The 18128-nt window shown below is 47.2% G+C and overlaps 2 protein-coding genes across 4 annotated transcripts in view; one reads left to right on the top strand and one right to left on the bottom strand.

Annotated features, from left to right (window-relative positions):
• The window catches only part of CPD (carboxypeptidase D), a 39624-nt gene extending 37335 nt beyond the window's left edge, over positions 1–2289 (bottom strand). For both annotated transcript variants that reach the window (XM_084823171.1, XM_084823170.1), the window contains exon 1: positions 1548–2289. In XM_084823171.1, the coding sequence (XP_084679297.1) occupies positions 1548–2218 (671 nt within the window). In that variant the 5' untranslated portion in view covers positions 2219–2289. The remainder of the gene's footprint in view (positions 1–1547) is intronic.
• On the top strand, positions 1586–15358 carry TMIGD1 (transmembrane and immunoglobulin domain containing 1). Of its 2 annotated transcripts, none has more exons than XM_084823172.1 (7): positions 1586–2273; positions 9631–9731; positions 10349–10627; positions 11162–11440; positions 12273–12376; positions 13029–13069; positions 14610–15358. In XM_084823172.1, exons 2-7 carry the CDS (start codon positions 9653–9655, stop codon positions 14611–14613), a joined length of 786 nt encoding a protein of 261 aa, XP_084679298.1. In that variant the 5' UTR covers positions 1586–2273; positions 9631–9652; the 3' UTR covers positions 14614–15358. The 2 variants fall into 2 exon arrangements, with proteins under 2 accessions (XP_084679298.1, XP_084679299.1); XM_084823173.1 differs by having other exon boundaries at positions 2197–2273; positions 13029–13425; positions 13565–14658.
• The last annotated feature ends 2770 nt before the right edge of the window (positions 15359–18128 follow it).

The following is an 18128-nucleotide window of genomic DNA, read 5'->3' as shown; positions in this document are numbered from 1 at the left end:
ATATGCGGAGTACATCATGAGAAATGCCGGGTTGGATGAATCAGAGGTCGGAATTAAGATTGCTGGGAGAATTATCAACAACCTCCGATATGCAGACGATACCACCCTAATGGCAGAAAGCGAAGAGGATCTCAAGAGCCTCTTGTTGAGGGTGAAAGAGGAGAGCGCAAAAGCTGGTTTGAAACTCAACATTAAAAAAACGAAGATCATGGCATCTGGCCCCATCACTTCCTGGCATATAGAAGGGGAAGAAATGGAAGCAGTGACAGATTTTACTTTCTTGGGCTCCAAGATCACCGCAGACGGTGACTGTAGCCATGAAATTAAAAGACGCTTGCTCCTGGGGAGGAAAGCTATGGCCAACCTAGACAGCATAATAAGAAGCAGAGACATCACCTTGCCGACAAAGGTCCGTCTAATCAAAGCTATGGTTTTCCCAGTAGTAATGTATGGCTGTGAGAGCTGGACTATAAGGAAGGCTGAGCGCCGAAGAATTGATGCTTTCGAACTGTGGTGCTGGAGAAGACTCTTACGAGTGCCCTGGACTGCAAGAAGGTCAAATCAATCCATCCTAAAGGAAATCAACCCTGACTGCTCATTGGAAGAACAGATAATGAAGCTGAAGCTCCAATATTTTGGCCACCTAATGCGAAGAGAAAACTCCCTGGAAAAGACCCTGATGCTGGGAAAGACTGAAGGCAAAAGGAGAAGGGGACGGCAGAGGATGAGATGGCTAGATAGCATCACGGATGCAATGAATATGAACTTGAGCACGCTCCGGGAGAGAGTGCAGGACAGGAAGGACTGGCATGCTATGGTCCATGGGGTCACGAAGAGTCGGACACGACTGAACAACAACAAATAATTTCCTCCCATATACACCTGACCAAACTCTAAGTTAACCTTCAAAGGCCTTCCTCCAGGTGCCCTTGCTGAATAAGGTGAGGCGGGTGGCTACTAAGGAGAGGGCCTTTTCAGTGGTGGCACCCCATCAGAAGAATGCCCTCCAGAGAGATTCTCCCTGGAACCTATGCTACTTTCTTTTCAGCACCAGGTGAAAACCTTATTCTCCCAGCCATTTTAGTTGTTTGGCTTTCATTGTTTTTCAATCTGTTATTGCATTTTTAAATGTTTATATCGCTGTTTTACTCTGGGTTCATACCATAGTTTAACACTATAATGTTTTATCTTTGGATTTAGTTGTTGTGAACCGCCTAGAGAGTTTCAGCTATAGGGAAGTGTAACAAATAAGCAAACAATAATAATACATAGTACCCACCTATCTACCCCTTCCAGCTGTGTACGAGCACCGACAAGCTCCCAAGGCCCCGCCCACAAGAGTTTCTCTGGCCACGCCCCCTGGACGCCCTGCCTTTCACCTCGAGATGCCACACCCACACAGGACGAGCCCCTCCAGCCATACCCCCTTTTATCTCCAGAGGCCACACCCACGAGGGGCAAGCCCCGCCCACATCTTCAGCCACACCCTCGCGACGAGTGGCCCCGCCCATCACGTGCGACGCACGCCCCGCCCCCGAGCGCCTCACCGGTTGCCCCGCATCCACTCCATGAGCGCGCGCACTTCGGGCACGGCCGCCAGGTCCGGCCGGGTGGCTCCGAACTGGTCCGGGAAGCTGCGGTTGAGGTCCTTGCCGCGGGCGTTCTCGCGCCCGCGGGCGGCGTCGCAGTCTCCCTCCACGGCGCGGGCGAAGCCGTCCGGGTTGAGGCTGGGCATGAGGTAGAGGTCGGTGGCGTTGAGGAGGCGCCGCGCCCGGCTCTCGCCGCGCAGCCACCCGGACACCAGGTGCCGGGCCAAGCGCACCAGCAGGGCCCGGCCCAGCGTCTCGTCGCCGTGCATGTTGGCCACCAGCTTGACCTGCGGCCGGCCCGGAAGGGGAGGCCCGCCGGGGTCGGCGCCGGGCTCCGGCAAGCCGGCGCTGAGGCGCAAGACCCACAGCTCGCGGCCTTCCGCCGAGCGGCCGATGGAGAAGAGCCGCGCCAAGCCGCGTGGGGCCTCCTCCTCCGCCAGCCGCCGCAGCGACGCCGCCAGCTCCGCCTCGTCCAGGTAGCGCATGGCCGGGGCTGCGCCGCTGGAGGCTTCGGCCGCGGCCTCCGCTTTCTTGATATGCGCCGCCTCCGCCGAGCACCGCCACAACAGCAGGAGCAGCAGCAGCAGCCGCCACGGCCTGAGGCCGCCGCCTCTCCACCGGCCCGCCATCTCCGACTCAGCTGTGACAGGTCGCCGCCGCTGAGGGAGAAAAGTGCTCGCTGAGGTAACTCGACACCCGATTGGCCGGGAGGGAGGAGGGTGGCGCGCCAATCAGAGGGAAGAGGGCAACGTGACCAATGGGAGCGGGAGAGCGGTAGGATGGAGCCAATGAGAGAGGGCCGAGGGCGAGGCTAAGGGCGAGAGAGGGGGCGTCGGTTTAACCCTTAAAGGGGTTTGGGAGAGAAAAATAGCCGTGGCGATATAGAGAAACGGGAGGCGGGGGAAAGGGTGGTGGACCAATCAGAGGCTGAGGAAAAGGAGGTGGCCGGAGAGAAAGAGGGTCGGGAGAAGTGGCCAATGAAAGCTAGGAAACGTGGAAAGCGTAGAGGTGGCGCAAACATAACCAGCTGTGGATTACACGGGTGCGCAGCGTCATGTCTGAAGGGCAAACACGGAAGAGTTTGTTCATATTTTTAAATTTTTCGCTATTTTCTGCTTTTCAAACAAATGTGCCTCATTATGAATCTATATAACCTTCTCTGGGAGGCTTTTTGGCTGAAGAGCAAGGTAAAAAAAAAGCTGTTAATAAAAACCAGTAAACATTTTTTTTCGTTTTTTTTTTTAAAGGAGGAGAGAGAGATGCTGTGTCCTCACAAAAGACATGGCATATGTAGAATTTATGATTTTTGGACTTTTTGGTTGGACAGTTCCCCTTAAAAGGGGCTGTTTCCTTACAGCTGCTGCTGATGTTGCTTTCTGGAAAAGTTGCCTCTATATGTGTGTAAATTAGTATCTGAAGGGGGCAGACCCAGAAGATTGCTTCTGTGCTACTGGACAAAAAATGCATTTTGTGATATTTCCAGTCAAGAAAGCAGGCATTAGTAGCATTAGATGCCTGAGAGTGAGGCTGTCCCTTGGTCCATCTAGTCAAGTATTGTCCACACTGACTGGCGGCAGCAGCTCTCCAGGATTTCAAGGCAGGATTTTTTTTTTTCCTAGCTCTTCCTGGAGAAGCCAGGGATCAAACCTGGAACCTTCTGCGTGCAAAGCAAAGGCTGTGCCACGGAGCTACAGCACAAAAGTCATATGTATTTCCCCATTTCAGACATTAGATTGTTCACCCAAGTAAACTGCTTGTGTGAAGAGTTAATTAGGGGAAATTGTCAGGTAACAGGGAAACTGGCCAAATTTGTGAGGAGTGTTAGCTGGGCTGCTGTGACATCCACTGGGTGTGTTTAAAAAGACACAGAAGTTATTTATTGTATCTATTTATTACAGTGACTTATATGGCACCTTTCAGGATACAAATCCTACCAAAGTGGCTCACAAGTAACATAAACATTATTTCCAGAGGAGTAACCATATTAGTCTGTTGCAGCAAAAACAACAAAAAGAGTCTTGTGGTACCTTTCATGGGCACTGTCTCAGATGAATGAAGTGTTAACCTTAAATTGGCATACACACACATGCGCGCGCACGCGCACACACACACTGTGGGGAGGAGAAATAAACTGTTTTCCGAGGGAATTGAAATGCAAAAAAGGTACAGACAGTGATGATTACTGTAAGAGCTGCCATTCACAAAACCTTGATGGTTACAGACATCGAGGCAATGGTGAGGGAAATTAACGTGTAGTGTGATTACTGACAGACAAACAAACAGACAAACACACCTTCTTCCTTATTCAAAGCCATCTTTCTATCCTTGCTGAACCTAAGCAAAAAATCCTAAACTGGTGTTTTGTTAAGAGAGTATAGTCCCTCCCACCCCTCCAGATAGCATCCAGGGTATGATAATGCTTCAGGGTCAGTCACAAAAGCAACCATCATCACAGTCTTCAGAGCATGAAAGGAGCATGGAATGGTCTGAATTCTCCTGGTCTGAAAGTCAGTCCACCCTCCAGCTTTGTTTACAGCAGGATCAGTGCTCAGCTTCCCCCTGCTCCTGCCTCCCCCTCCTGGGAGAAGGCTGAGGAGGAGCTTGGAACTCAGCAAACAGCTAGAAAATTGGATGCTGCAGTGCCCAAGCAGAACAGATGGAGAAGCACAGCACCTGAGAGTCACAACCCCTTCAAGGTCTGTTTGCAAAGCTTTCCTCAAGGCTGATGTCAGGAGTGTTGTGAAATCAAGGAAGTGGAGCAGGTGAGGGAGAAGGCATTGACCCATCAGGAGTTCCTGTGTAGGAACATTGTTCCCTGGACGGGACAACTGCGATGAATGACTCACTTGAGCTTAAGCACCCAGCCTACCCCTTTGATTTCTGGTCTTTACAGATCCCATAACCTATCCAAAGACAAGGTCTTCTCCATTATTCTATATCAGCCTTCCCCAGCCTGGTGCCCTGCTTGGGGCCATTGGCCACGCTGGCTGGGCATGATGGGAGCTGCAGTCCCACACATTTGCTGGGTACCAGTTTGGGAAGCCTGTTCTACATCCATTGTTCTTAGACCTTGTCATAACAGGGCTGCAAAAGACAGGAAAGGGGGTGCTTCCAGATGAGGCTTTTATTGCACAATTGCCCTGCCTCATTCACGGAATTGCACAGGGAGTCCAGTCATCTTTCACTGGCAACCCTCCCGTGTTTTCCCTCTGCTTCTGTCTTTTTTTTCTCACCACAAAAAAAGTCTGTCGAGAATGGAATAAATGGAATAGCTGCACAGTGCCTTTTGATTGGCTGCACTAGGAGTCCTCTGTCTGGAAGCACCCAGAGAGAAGCAATGACCCACTGGGAATGCATCCTCTAAAAGCCACATCACAACTAACAAGAACTGCATGAGATTAGCACAGGGGATGCTTCCATTGGATTGTAGCCAAGATCTTGAAGTCTCTGATTGTAATTAAGACAAAACTAGGCAAAAGCTGTTTGTCATTAGAATTAATTGCATTTAAAAAAGTGTGTTATCAAGTGGGGGGATTGCTGAAGACACAACAAATTTCCATATATCAGGGGTGGATATCTTGTGTCCCTCCAGATGTTTTGGCCTACATGTCCCATCATCCTTAGCTGGCATAGCCAATGGTGAGGGATGATGGAAGTTGTAGGCCAAAACATCTGGAGGACCACAAGTCCCCCTGGCCTGAGATGGAATTAAAGACACACAGTGGTTGTGTGAACTTAGTTACCATAACAGCTGCATCTCACCTCCATAGGGAGACCTGCCTGCTGACTGCTTTGAAAACTTTGTGTGCCATCTCATGCCAAGCCATGAGGATACTTTCTCCCCTTTACACCTGTTTGACACCTGGCCCAGGCTAGGCCTTAACTCAGGAGGGTAGAATGTGGAACTTGAGCCTCCCTCTGGCTTATCTTGCCCTAAATCTCCTTTCTTCTCAGGTGTGTGGGGGGGGGGATTTCAGTTACATGCCGGACCTGACTGGAAATTATTAATTGATTCCCTTTTCTGGCTCTTTCGACATGTCCTCAAGAAAAGTTGCAAGACGTGTTCCATTTCCATTGCCAGTCCGTCCAGCCAGCCTCTACCTCATGGCTTGGAGCTCTGAGTGATCCTAGGGCTGTTGGTTCAAGCTGACTTTTCACAGTGGCTCTTGCCAGATGCTTGGAAATAAACTGCAGAAACCTTCATTGTGCTCAGCTATTCTTTCTGTCCAATTGCAAAAGTGTACTCCTGCAGGGGCGCTAAAGGTAATTTTGCTCTAGCTCTTCCTCTCCACAAGGCTAGATCCTTTGCACCCCCACATTTTCAGTGAACTGACCCAGTTCTTACAGTAACCTCCCAGATTTGGGAAGGCTGGCAAAGTGGTTAAAGACAAGCTATGAGCTTGAACGCCCCCTTCTAAAATCTTCGCTCTGCTATGGACTCACTGAATAGGTTCCAACAAGGGGACACTTCTGAGCTTCCGCCCTCTTCCCCACACCCTTATGAAGCAGCTGTACTGCAACAGGGTACATGAAGCGCTTTTAGAAATAAAAACCTGTTGTATAAGTGCTAAGTGTTACCGTCCTTAGAGTAGGATGTTGGCTGCCATTTGAGGCTCTTGGCCACTCTAGCCAAGTTGCTTTCATTCTCATGCATCCTAGGCTGCTTCCAAACAGGTGGTGACTCATGCTACTCATTCAGTGCTTTTCTTGCTGTAATACTACAAGTGGACTTGCAATTGACTTTCCACACTATCAGGATTATTGCACATTCTCTGTGTGTGCATCCTATTATGTTTTATCCACACCAGTGGGTGTGACATGGCTGTCAGTGGAGCCATTTGAAACTCAGCATTTATTTATTTGTTACATTTACATCCCACCTTTCCTCCAAGGAGCCCATGGCCACGTACATCCTCCTCCTCTCCCTTTTTATCCTTACAACAGCCCTGTGAGGTGGGTGAGGCTGAGAGTCAGTGACTGGCCCAAAGTCACCCAGGGAGCTTCATGACCAAGTAGGGACTACAACCAGGGTCTCCGCAGTCCCAGTTCAATGCTTTAGCCACTACACCACCCTGGCATATTCATTATAACCTTTGTAGCAAGCACCATTTTATGACCCTGCCTTTGTTTTTTTAAACCAGTATTTTAATTATTGCCAAAACACTTTTCCAGCTAGCAACCCTCCCCTTTTTGGTCAACACCAAAATGGAAAGGGTTTTAAAAATCGTTTTTAAAATTAGTAATCTTGTATTATGGTGTTATAACACTATAACACGATCATACAAAAATTAACATTTTAGCATCATTGTGTTAAAGCACCCAACTTCCCTTTTTCTATGAAAGAGAGGAATAATGCTATACCACCATAATGCCATGTTAACTTGTTGTGTTATGGTGTTACAGTGCTATAACCAGATAAAACAGGAATGCTGTTTTCTTTTAAAAAATGATTTAAAGACGGTTTGGGGGTGATATTTATTTGATTTTTTATTACACCATAGCCTTGTAACATTATACCTCTCTTTCATTAATAGAAAAATAATCTAGCTGGAAAACAATTTAGTGATACTTAAAAGATTGATTAAAAAACCCAAAACAGGATCATAAAATGTCACACACACATACCTGCAAAGGTTATAATGAATGTATGCTGAATTGTGATTGGCTTACTTTCCCTGTACATCACTTCCCATGTCAAAACCCCACACTTTAAAAAAGGGTGGAAGAGGGTAGCTCTACAGGCATCTGCTCCTGTGGATATTGCACTCGCTTCTGTTTTTATGAAAAATGTCAGACTTTCTGCAGTCTGAGAAAAAGATGGAAGAGCCACTGGGACAATACAGAATGACAACAATTGGATGAGGGTGCTGTGTGGATGCCCTGTTGAAAGTGAGTGAACACAGCATGGCAATTCCACACTGAACTCCTCTTGTGGAAGCAGCCCTAGAGTTTAAAATCTGAGGATTGTCAATATACTTGAGCAATCTCAAAACTTATGCTTCTGCTCCCTCTAGTGGCCACTCCCCCTTCCGCAGCACAAGCCACCAGGAAATTGGAATTTAGTAATCAATGGTGGAGCATTGTCTCCAGCATGACAGCCAGGAGCAATTGCGAATGGGTGGTTGGCCCATTGCTGACCTTTCTTGGCTGGGACACTTTCTTCTGGAGCATCTGGATTTGGCCACAACTGCTAGAGCAGGGGTGGGCAGCAGGCAGCTCTCCACATGTTTTGGACTTCAACTCCCAGCATTCCTGAACATTGACCATGTTAGCAGGGGCATCTGGGAGTTGAAGTCCAAAAAATCTGGAGCTCTACCTTTGCTCCACCCCTATATTACAGCCCCCATTTGTTGGGTTCAGTTTAGCGCTGCTCCAGCTAGCTGTATGGTGGCTCCTTTTTAGATTTATTTTAATTCCATTAAAATTTATCAATTTTAGATAAATTGAGCCACACGCCTCTTTGGGTCCTGCATTTGGCAGTATGGCCTTAGTTTCATTTATTTATTTAAAGTATTTTTATCCCAAAGGCTCCTGGCGCAACTTACATACAATTAGTAAAACAAGACAGTCCCTGCCCGCAGGCTTACAATCAAGGAAATCATGACATACAAGGAAATATGGATGAGGAGTGAAGAGGAAAAATTACGTAGTCATTCATGTCATCCTAATGCCGTTGCCCTTAATGCTATGTCTATGTACGCCAGCCTTGTCATGTTTGGCATGCCAACATGTTCGCTTCTCATAACCCCAGGCCTTACCTAATGTGGGGTGAATGAACTAACTAGACACAAGCAACTTCTCCTTGAAAATCACGCACCAAAAATAGATGTAGACTTGGGATTAAAATGAACAGTGGCTACAGCTCATGAGGGTAAACTGCTTCAGAGGTTTGGCACCTATATAGAACCTAAGAAGAGCCTTGCTGGATCAGATGAACATTCAGTTCACACAGTGGCCAACCAGCTGCCTGTGGGAAGACCACATGTAGGACATGAGTGCTGTCGTTATATAAGTAAGATGGGAGTACATTTTGCGCTAAGGGCTGTCAATGCTCATAGACAATTTCTAGGGAATCATGCTGAACACAAGTTAAAATGACTTATTTTGTTTTTCTTTCTCCTGTTCCATGGATTAATGCGAAATAGTTTCTTCTCAGTTTTGTCAGGGTGGTTGCAGGGGTGGGGGATTCATATAGTAATGGGGTGTCTTTTGTAGAGTACCTTAAGGTACAATCTTATGCATGTTTAGACAGAAAAAGTCCTACAACTCCTAGCATGCAGATCGTAGGACCAGGAAGCCTCAGCCCTTCTCAATAGAGGGCTTTTGACAATCCTGCACAATTCACATCTGTGCAAAGTCCAGATGACCGCATCAAGACATCCCCGTGGTTTACATTCTATGCAACATCCAGGGTTGTTGAAGGGTAGGAGAGTTCTGTTTTGCCTGAAGATCGTGTGCTGCCCCACAGGTCAAAACCCTTGAAGACTGACACATTTACAGTCACTATGTTGCTTGTTACTCATTGTCTCAGCCTCGCCCATAAATCAGGGAAATTATCCTGGCTTTTCAGGAGAGAGAGAAATGAGGTGTGTTTACCCAGAAAGCCATTGAAGGCAGTGAGGGCCTTGAACTTGGCTCATCTGAGTGTTGCAATAAAGACATATAACTGTGAGTGCCTATAAAAGCCCAGGAGGTCGTGGTTTGCTTTCCTTTCCAAGACAAGCCCCCACCCAGGCTCTTCCCAACGTAAGTGTCTGTATTTCTTAGTCTTGTGGGAGTGGGGCGATGGGTCGGCAAATATTGGGGAGGGAGGGGGAATTCATCTGAAAACCCTCCTCAAGATGAAAATGGGGACTATTGAAACCTTCCTTCTGACACATCTGCTTGTGACATATTTGTTATAGATCTGTGGTTGCATAGATAGTACTAACTCGGGGGATGGACTTGGATGACTTTAGGGGAGTTCTTCTGACAATGGACTTAATAACTGGGCCACTGGGCACACAGTGACAGACCCTCTGTTACCTCCTTTCTGCCGCAGATCCTGTTCAGAGTGCATCCAGATGGCCTCAAGGGGGATTGCAGGCTTTCTTCCCAGAGCGTCGCTCTTCGTGTTAGCGTTTCTGCCTTGTGCCATCTTAGGTAGGCAATAAGTCGAACATGCACGGTCCTTGCCTGAGCTCCCTGACAACTGTTCCCTAATAAGGTGGGAGTAAATCCTCTTGTCGCCTTACTCACTTTCTAAAGTGGGAAGAAGAGGAGAAAACAGCACCTCGTAAAGGCAAACGAGAAACAAGAAGACAAATCCAGTGCTGAGCATTGATGGAAACCCTTAATGTAGCTCTGCGCTTTTCAGAGTAAAAACTCCTTTGGGAGCTTGAGAGAAAAATGCAAAGAATATGGGTGTAAGAAACTTGCTTGCTCTCTAGGTAGGTAGGAACTCTTGCTAAGCCAAAGAGGCAAAGCTTTCTTGTTCTCTGCACTTGTCAAGAATCACTACAAGAAACCAAAACAAGTAGGGCTACATTAAAGGTTTCTAGCAATACTCAGCACCCAAGTCGTCGTCTCCTTTCCAGTTTGCTCATTCTACCGAAGCCAGTCAACTCTTGGTTTTTGGCATCAGGGCATCTAGCAAGGGACAGAGGCACCATTTTTCAGTATTTAAAAACATAGCTCTTTGGGCTTCATGGGACTGACGATGCAGTCCAAAGGAGTCTCTTTGTAACGCAATGTACTCACACACCCATTTCCTTACCCAGGCACAGAGCTGGCCATTAACAACAACACCGTTGACTATCGACTGCCAACGCAGCCAGGCCTGGCGCAGTCTCTCTGGTGCACAGTGCAGAATCCCAGCCAGGAAGAGGAGCTGCTCTGGTTCCGGGAAAATGGGAAGGTCAAACTGCAGAATGGGAACAAAGTGAACGCCAGCAACATCTGCATCTCCCCCGTCACAGTTGATGACAATGGCGTCTCCTTCACCTGTCGGCTGGCCCGAAATGGATCTGTCCAGATCTCTGTGGTGCTGAACGTCACGTGTGAGTGGCCTATGATCAGATTTTGAAGAGGTGCAGGCTGAGAGGGCTGGGTGGGTTTTCTATAGTCTGTAAGGGCGCAATCATATGCATCTTTAGACAGATAAAAAAAGTCCTACAACTCCTGGCATTCCCCAGCCAGCCATGCTGCCTGGGGAATGCTGGGAGTTGTAGGACTTTCTTCTGTCTAACCATGACTAGGATTGCACCTTAAATTTTCATTTTCTAAATTGAAAAAAGGAGGAAACATGGACATCTAAGATTAGTTCAGGTTTAGGATTTTTTTTTTTTTTGTTCTCCAGAACCTTAGTGGAATGTAAAGTTAAATCTGATTTTTACAGTGTTGGTTTGTTTTTGTTTTTAGCATGACTATTTTCTGTCATTTGAGATCAGTGCTAGAAATAGGATTTTAAGATTACACACACACACCCCCCTCAGTTCTGTATATTCAGTCTGGGACTGGAGGGAGGCTGGGTGGAACCAAAGAACTGAGGAATGGGGGAGTGTTTAACATGATCCTTTGTTGGTGCTCCACAGTCCCACCCATCCTAGGTGGAGAAGACCCTCCCTCCATACAAGAAGAGGATGACGTGACGCTCAATTGCCGTGCAAAGGCCAACCCTCCAGTCCGGATGACTTGGTATAAAGACAACAGCTCCCTGATCCTGGAGAATTCCCGTCACCGGGTTTCCTACACCAGCGAGCTCTTCCAGCTGGTGATTCATAGAGTCCAGAAATCTGACAGCGGGAAATACACCTGCGTGGCTGAATCCATGTTCGAACCCAAGACTTGGGATTTCTACCTGGTTGTCACAGGTAACCCTGCAGTAATTAAAGTGGCCAAGAGCAAGCGGCCTGCTAGCCGTTCGGGGGTCTGAAACCATCTGGGCACACACCGGGACCAGGTTTCGCTCTGGTTGATGTTGTGATGGCAGGACCAGCCCTCTTAAGTCTTTGGGACTTCTGCATTGCCAGCAATCAAGCACTGGTAATTGGAAGGCCATGACTGCATCAAGGTCATGGTGAGCCTAAATCAGCCATTTCCTTTCCTGTGTTTGTGGCACATCAGGGTATGGATCCTCTAGGATGGAAGACTGGAGGGTTGATGGCCCTGCCTTATAGCAGGATGGTCAGACTTGGATGGACTTATAATCCCCCTCCAGCTCTATGGTATACAAAATTTGAGCAATTGCATGGCCTCAGCCTAGCATTTTTAGAGCCAGGCTCAAGTTCAAATCCTTCTCATGTTACAGTTTAGTTTGAAGGAGGGACTTGTGGGAACACTTCTGTGACCTAAGGTGGGGATCAATTGTAGCATGTACTTATCTACCGGCAAGATTAGGACCATGGTGTCTATTACACCTGAGCTGTGATTTTCATAGGATAAGCCAAAGAATCTCTTTCACTCTCTCTCGACTCATTTATAGTAATAGAACAGCATAAAGCTCCCTGGGATTTCACAAGCATCAAGTATGTAGCTCCCTGTGTGGTAGAGTTCAGTGGAAGAGCCCCTGCTTTGCATGCAGAATGTCCCTGGCATCTCCAGGTTTAAAACAGCAGTTTCCTGTGTTTGCAGAATGCATTTAATCACATTGATCCTGCATGCCCAGTATCCAACCGAGGCAACCTCCTTTTGTTCTCCCAACAGACAGAAAACTTCCTTTCCCAACTGAGGCTGTCATTGCTGCAGCTGTGGTCATTGTGCTCACGGCCCTCTTTGCTATCGCGGCTCGACGAGAGAGGATTTTAAAGGTAAGAAGTTCCCAGTGTGACAGCAGCACTCTTAGAAACAGTGTTGTAAAAGGCCCAAGCCCTTGGCCAAAGGACTCCAGCACTTAGGAGGTGAAGGGTGAAATCCTGTTTCGACTGAAAAAAAGTCCTACAACCCCAGTATGGCTGGCTGGGGATTGCTGGGAGTTGTAAGACTTTTTTCTGCCTAAACAGGCATAGGATTGTGCCAGAGGGGCTTCAGTGGCAGGAAGGCTGGTTTTGGTTGAACATCAGGAAAAACCTCCTCAGGGCCAGAGCAGTCTGACAATGGAATGAGCTGCCCAGGGAGGCAGTGGACTCTCCACCGCTGGAAGTTTCCCAGCAGAGACTGGGCAGCCATCTGCCGGGGTGCTTGGAACTGGATTCCGGCACTGAGCAGGGGGGTTGACTAGAGCGCCAAAGTGCCCCCTTCCAGCTTTAGGATTCTGTGGCTACGGCTGCCAGCAGGGCTGGCTGGGGCATGTTGGGAGCTGTGGTCCAACACATGTGGAGGGTGTCAGATTGGGAACAACTGATCTAGACAGGGTATCACCCAGGCTGCTCCCTGGGCTATATTGTATTTTGATGGAGGTTTGGGGAAAAGTGGGGTTGACACCTTTTTAACCATTTTATTTATTTATTTATTTATTTGAAGTGCTTCAAGACAGAAAGCAAATCGCCAAACAACACAGCACTGTAAGTATTTATTGTCACTGGCCCTTATTCAGGAAGTTCAGTGATGACCCGTGCCTTTCGTAGCACGGTTCTAAACAAGTTTACTCAGGGCAGAGTTGATCAACGCCATTTGGGGGCCTGAAATAGAAAATCAAGTGGCACCCCCCTTTCTACTAATTTATATGGGGCTTATAGGAGACCTTTCTGCTGGACTGCATCCCATGGGTCAGGTCTCCTTGTCTCCCACTTTAAGCCACCCTTCAATGGTTCTGCAAATCCCTTGTCTCGTTTTGCCTCAAGATCAGGCCACCTCTAAGCTTGGGATTGCAGCCTCTGAACACCACATTCCTGCCCATGTCTCTGCTCTTAAAGCAAGGGTGGGCAACTTGTGGCCCTCCAGATGTTTTGGCCTACGCCTCCCATCAGCCCTCACCATTGGCTATACTGGCTAGGGCCAATGGAAGCTGTAGGCCAAAATATCTGGATGGCCACAAGTTGCCCACCCCTGTCTTAAAGGATAAGGGGAAAGCAACCCCAAACCTTCCCTAACACTGAGACGGCCCTTTGAATTCTCAATCCAAGTATAAGACCTATTTTGTAGCAGTCACCTCTTGATAATAGTTTCCTCTGCTATTCTGGTTGATAAAAGCCACTGTTGAAAAGAACCCCACAAAGCACAAGAACGGTGTACATTGGGCAGTTAGGCTTGTTGATGTGTTGCTGCTGCTTCGAGGTTGGGGAAGGGCCATAGCACTGTGGTAGAGCCCCTACTTTGCATGCAGAAAGTCTCAGGTTTGATCCCCAGTTTCTCCAGATAGGGCTTGGAAAAGCTCTTGCCTGAAACCCTGGAGAGCTGCTGCCGCCACTCAGTGCAGGCAGTACTGGGCTAGATGGACCAAGGGTCTGACTTCGTATAAGGCAGCTTCCTACGTTCGAGATCTCTCTGCAGTCCTATAAGTGTAACTGCACAGGTGACTACAGTATGCAACCTGTTGTTATTTTTTAAGATAGGGATGTGCGCACCAGTATCATGAGAGGTGGGGAGAGTTGTGAGCTTTACAAGGGAGCAGGCTTGTCTTTGGCCACAGTGACGTGGCCAGCCAGTTTGTACCCATGTTGCCTTCCTCCTGGTAATGCCAGAGAGAGGCTGTGGCTCTAATATTGGCCAAACGGAATGCCCTTTTTATTATTGTGTTTATATCCAAATTTTTATTTTTTTTAAATGTTATGATGATTTCTTAGTTGCATTTCTTTAAAAGGTGACTTCCTCAAGGCAACTTACAGCAAAATTAAAACAGACACAATTAAAAACAATTAAAAACAAGTAGCCACTAAAACACCACCACCCCATAATAAAGCAACTAAAACATCAGTGGCAATGGCCATAAATAATTCCACAGATGCATTAAAGAGCCCATCATAAGCCATCAAATGCCTGGAAACATAGGAAAGTCTTAGTCTGGCGCTGAAAAAACGTCCATGTTAGTGCCAGGTGGGCCTCGCTGCATACACTGCTTGTGTTCAGATGCGTTCAGTTTTTATTCTTTCCCTTTTCCATCAGGTGAAGGAGTTCTCATCTTGGAATGACCTCAGAGGCCTCCTCCGCCATCAACACAGACTGCAGCTCCTTCCTGATAGTGAGGGGAGCCCTTGCATGGCCACTGTTCAGACGCCTCTCTCAATTTATTACTCAAAACATTGCTGGCTTTTCACCATCAATCAGCTTCCCCTGTATGGTCAGCATACGCCCTCAGCTTGCAGCAGCACTTCCTTGTCAATGGGGAAATTCAGACTTAACAGACCTCAAATGTACGTATCAGGTAAAAAATTCACTTGACACTCAAACACGCAAGCTTTAAATATGTAATGGCTAACACCATTTCAGTCCAAATGCTGAAGTTGGTTCACCTGGCAGCCACGAAAAAAAATGGGTGCAATCCTTTGTTTACAGTGCAATCCTATACAGGACTACTCAGACATAAGCCCCATTGATTTCAGTGGGGCATACTCTCAGGTAAGCGTGCCTAGCAGTGCAGCCTCAGCGGCGTTGCTCCTGCCCTCTGGAATACTCTGCCTCCGAAATTATGGCATGCACCAACGATTGTGAACTTTAGGCGCAGGCTAAAAACATTTCTTTTCAGCTCAGCTTTCCCAGATTAATTTTTGCTGATTGAGAATGCTGCTTGTTATTCTTTTAGGTCCATGTACATTGAATTGTATTTTATTGTGTTGTGATTATGTTTCTGTTTTGTACACCACTTTCATAAATGCTTTTATTAAGCCATTTAGAAATGTATTAAATAAATAAGGGTGGAATCCTATGCATGTTTAGACAGAAAAAATTCCTGCAGCTCCCAGCATTCTCTACCCAGCATAGCTGGGGAATGCTGGGAGCTGTAGGACTTTTTTCTGTCTAAACATGCATAGGATTGCACCTTAAATGCCTGTGTGAACCAGGACTGAAGGTGTGTCTTCCCCGTAATGGATTCTCCATTTTTAAGAAAGCCCTAGATAATCCTAAAGGAAGCCTCCCTGTGGGTTTTCATAATTATCATTGGCTAACACCTACCATGGGCCCTTAATTTATTCTACTCTCACCCTTCTTAGATAGTTTCAAACCAAACCAGGAAAGCATCATTCCAGCAGCACTAAATGTTCACCTACCAGTAACTGCTGGGGCTGATAGCATTTCTGCCAGCTGCCACCACTCGCTTCTTTTTCAAGAAGCTCCTTTGCACAATGGCTATAGAGGTGGATGAATTGCTCTTTTTCATGTTTGGCCCTAGAAAAGTCTCTTCTGCAGTGGGTTCATCCTGCTGTTTTGTGGCATGGTGTGGCGTGATGTGATGTGATATGGGAGGAGAATGAAAATGGAGCTGTCGAGAGGCAGGAAAGGCAGAAAGCGGCAGGTGAACCCAGCTGGGATGAAGGCTGAGATCTAGTCACAGGTCTGGGCCCATACATCTTCAAGGCCTGTGAAAAGGTCACACTTTGGCTATTGCAGAGGGTTCCGGAGCCTCCAGCCCACCCCACACATTCTGTCAAAGATGAACGGTCTTGTCAGGGGGTATACTGTGGTTAAGCGACTGCACACTTTCTCTTTGGCTACCTCTTTGGCTACCAGGCCGTCTAATTCATGCACCTGTGCCCAGTAGAGAACATGGTTCTTTTGTAACACAGGAAAAGGAATGAGGGAACCACCCTCTAGTTGTGGACAAAACACCCATGGAATGAAGTATCTGTGCATTGGACGGGCAGCAGACTGTGGGCTGTGCAACATGTTAAACAGAATTTGGAGTATAAGTGGGTCCTGCAATAAAATATTGCAGCACATCCTCCCTCCTAAAAGGACATGCTCCTGTTCAGACTTCCAGCAGGCTATACCGGCCAATGTCCCTCTGCAGAGGCTTCCACTCTCCCCTTCCCTCTGTTCCGTTTTTCTTTTCCCACTTCACTCTGCATTCCACGGTGACTGAGCATGCTCAGTTCTCATTCAGCTGTTTTCCAGGAGTTTCCGGTTGTCCCGTTTGGGGTTGTTACCTTTTAGATTGCAAGGCAGAGGGGGAGGTCCTTTGGCAAACTTCAGGATTCTCCCAAGTGTGTGGATACTTTCTTGTTCCAGAGTCACCCCCCTTTGGGCTACAACCCTTGTGGCAGGCACTTGCCACTTGAGTTCACTATTTGTAGGAGTGATTAACATACCAAGAGATACCCTCCTGGTGGTCCCTGACATTTCTGAAGTCTGGTCCTTCACAGCAGAATAGGGCCTTTGGCATCATAGCGCCCACGCTCTGGAACTCCCTGCCACTGCAACTGCACAAGCACCAACCCTTCCAGGTTTTCAGTGCCTACGGAAAACATTACTTTTCTAGCAGGCATTCCCAGGAAGGCCGTCTCGTCCTCTGTATGAAGACTTGTTTTCTGGTACATCAGAACTTCCTTTAATGGAAGCGATTAACAAATATCATTACATACATAAACCAACTTCTATGGCTGCAATCCTATACACACTTACCTGTGATTAAGTCTCACTGAATGCAGTGGGACGTAGTGTAAGATTTTTCCCTGTCCTGGAGACTGAGCTACAATGGAGGAAAGCTTCATTTCAATAAAGGCATAGGAGTGGAGCTAGTAGAAAAAGCTGGCAGGTCTTTCAGCCCCTGGTCTTCTTCAGGGCTGCTGCCTTCTTGCTGCACAAAAGCCATCTGCTGCCAACACAGAGGTCTGTAACAGCAGCTGTGGATAACCGCATGGAACAAGTGAGACTGCATTCTGGGATGGCAAGTGGATAATTCCTCTTTCAAGAGCGACAGGCCCCCATGTGGGCTAGAGCTGACAGGGTTTTTCCTGATTGGCTGTTTCCAGCCCTAGTGAAGGGTTGCTTCAATCTATTTAAACTCCAATCAGAACAATAGATCTTCAGCTTAGCTCATGGAGACTGTGCTGTTTCTGGATCAACTGGTTGGTCAGCTCTGTGTGCCTCTGATTGCCATGCATGACTACACGCTTTTAAAAAAGATTGTTTGGATGTCTCGTAAACTTCCCTCCACCCTCCCCAGATTTATTCTGATTTATTTAGTCAGAATAAATCCCAAGTGTAAAGCAATGGCAACTGGGGCAAAAAATCCCCGTAACTTCACATATACGCTGATGGGATCTGAGCTGGCAGTTACTGGCGAAGAAAGACCTCTTTGGGGTGCAATGGATAACTTGATGGAAACTTGAAACTTGAAAGGCAAATTCAACATTGGCCAGCATTAGGAAAGGAATCAGAAATAAAACTGCCAATATCCTAATGCCTTTATACAAACCGTATAAAGTGCGACAACACTTGGAATACTGGCTTGGGTCCTAATGAACACTTTGCGAACAGAAGAGCTCCTTCCATCTTCAGAAGGTGTTGTAATGCCCTTCTGCGTTTGTTTGTTTGTTTGTTTGTTAGCTATGAAAGCTAAATGAAATTCCCTAATTAAAATTGCTGATGTTAAGATGTCTTTCTGTGTTCCCTTATTAGCTACGACAGCTAAATGAAATCCCTTAAATAAAACTGTCAGTGTTGAAAAGCTTTTCTGGGCTCCCT

This window comes from Heloderma suspectum, chromosome 16 (assembly GCF_057233095.1).
Source record: "Heloderma suspectum isolate Gila_16-S chromosome 16, 16-S_ref, whole genome shotgun sequence".
In the NCBI taxonomy this organism is placed as follows: Eukaryota; Metazoa; Chordata; class Lepidosauria; order Squamata; family Helodermatidae; genus Heloderma; species Heloderma suspectum.
This window is presented reverse-complemented; position numbering and strand designations above follow the sequence as displayed.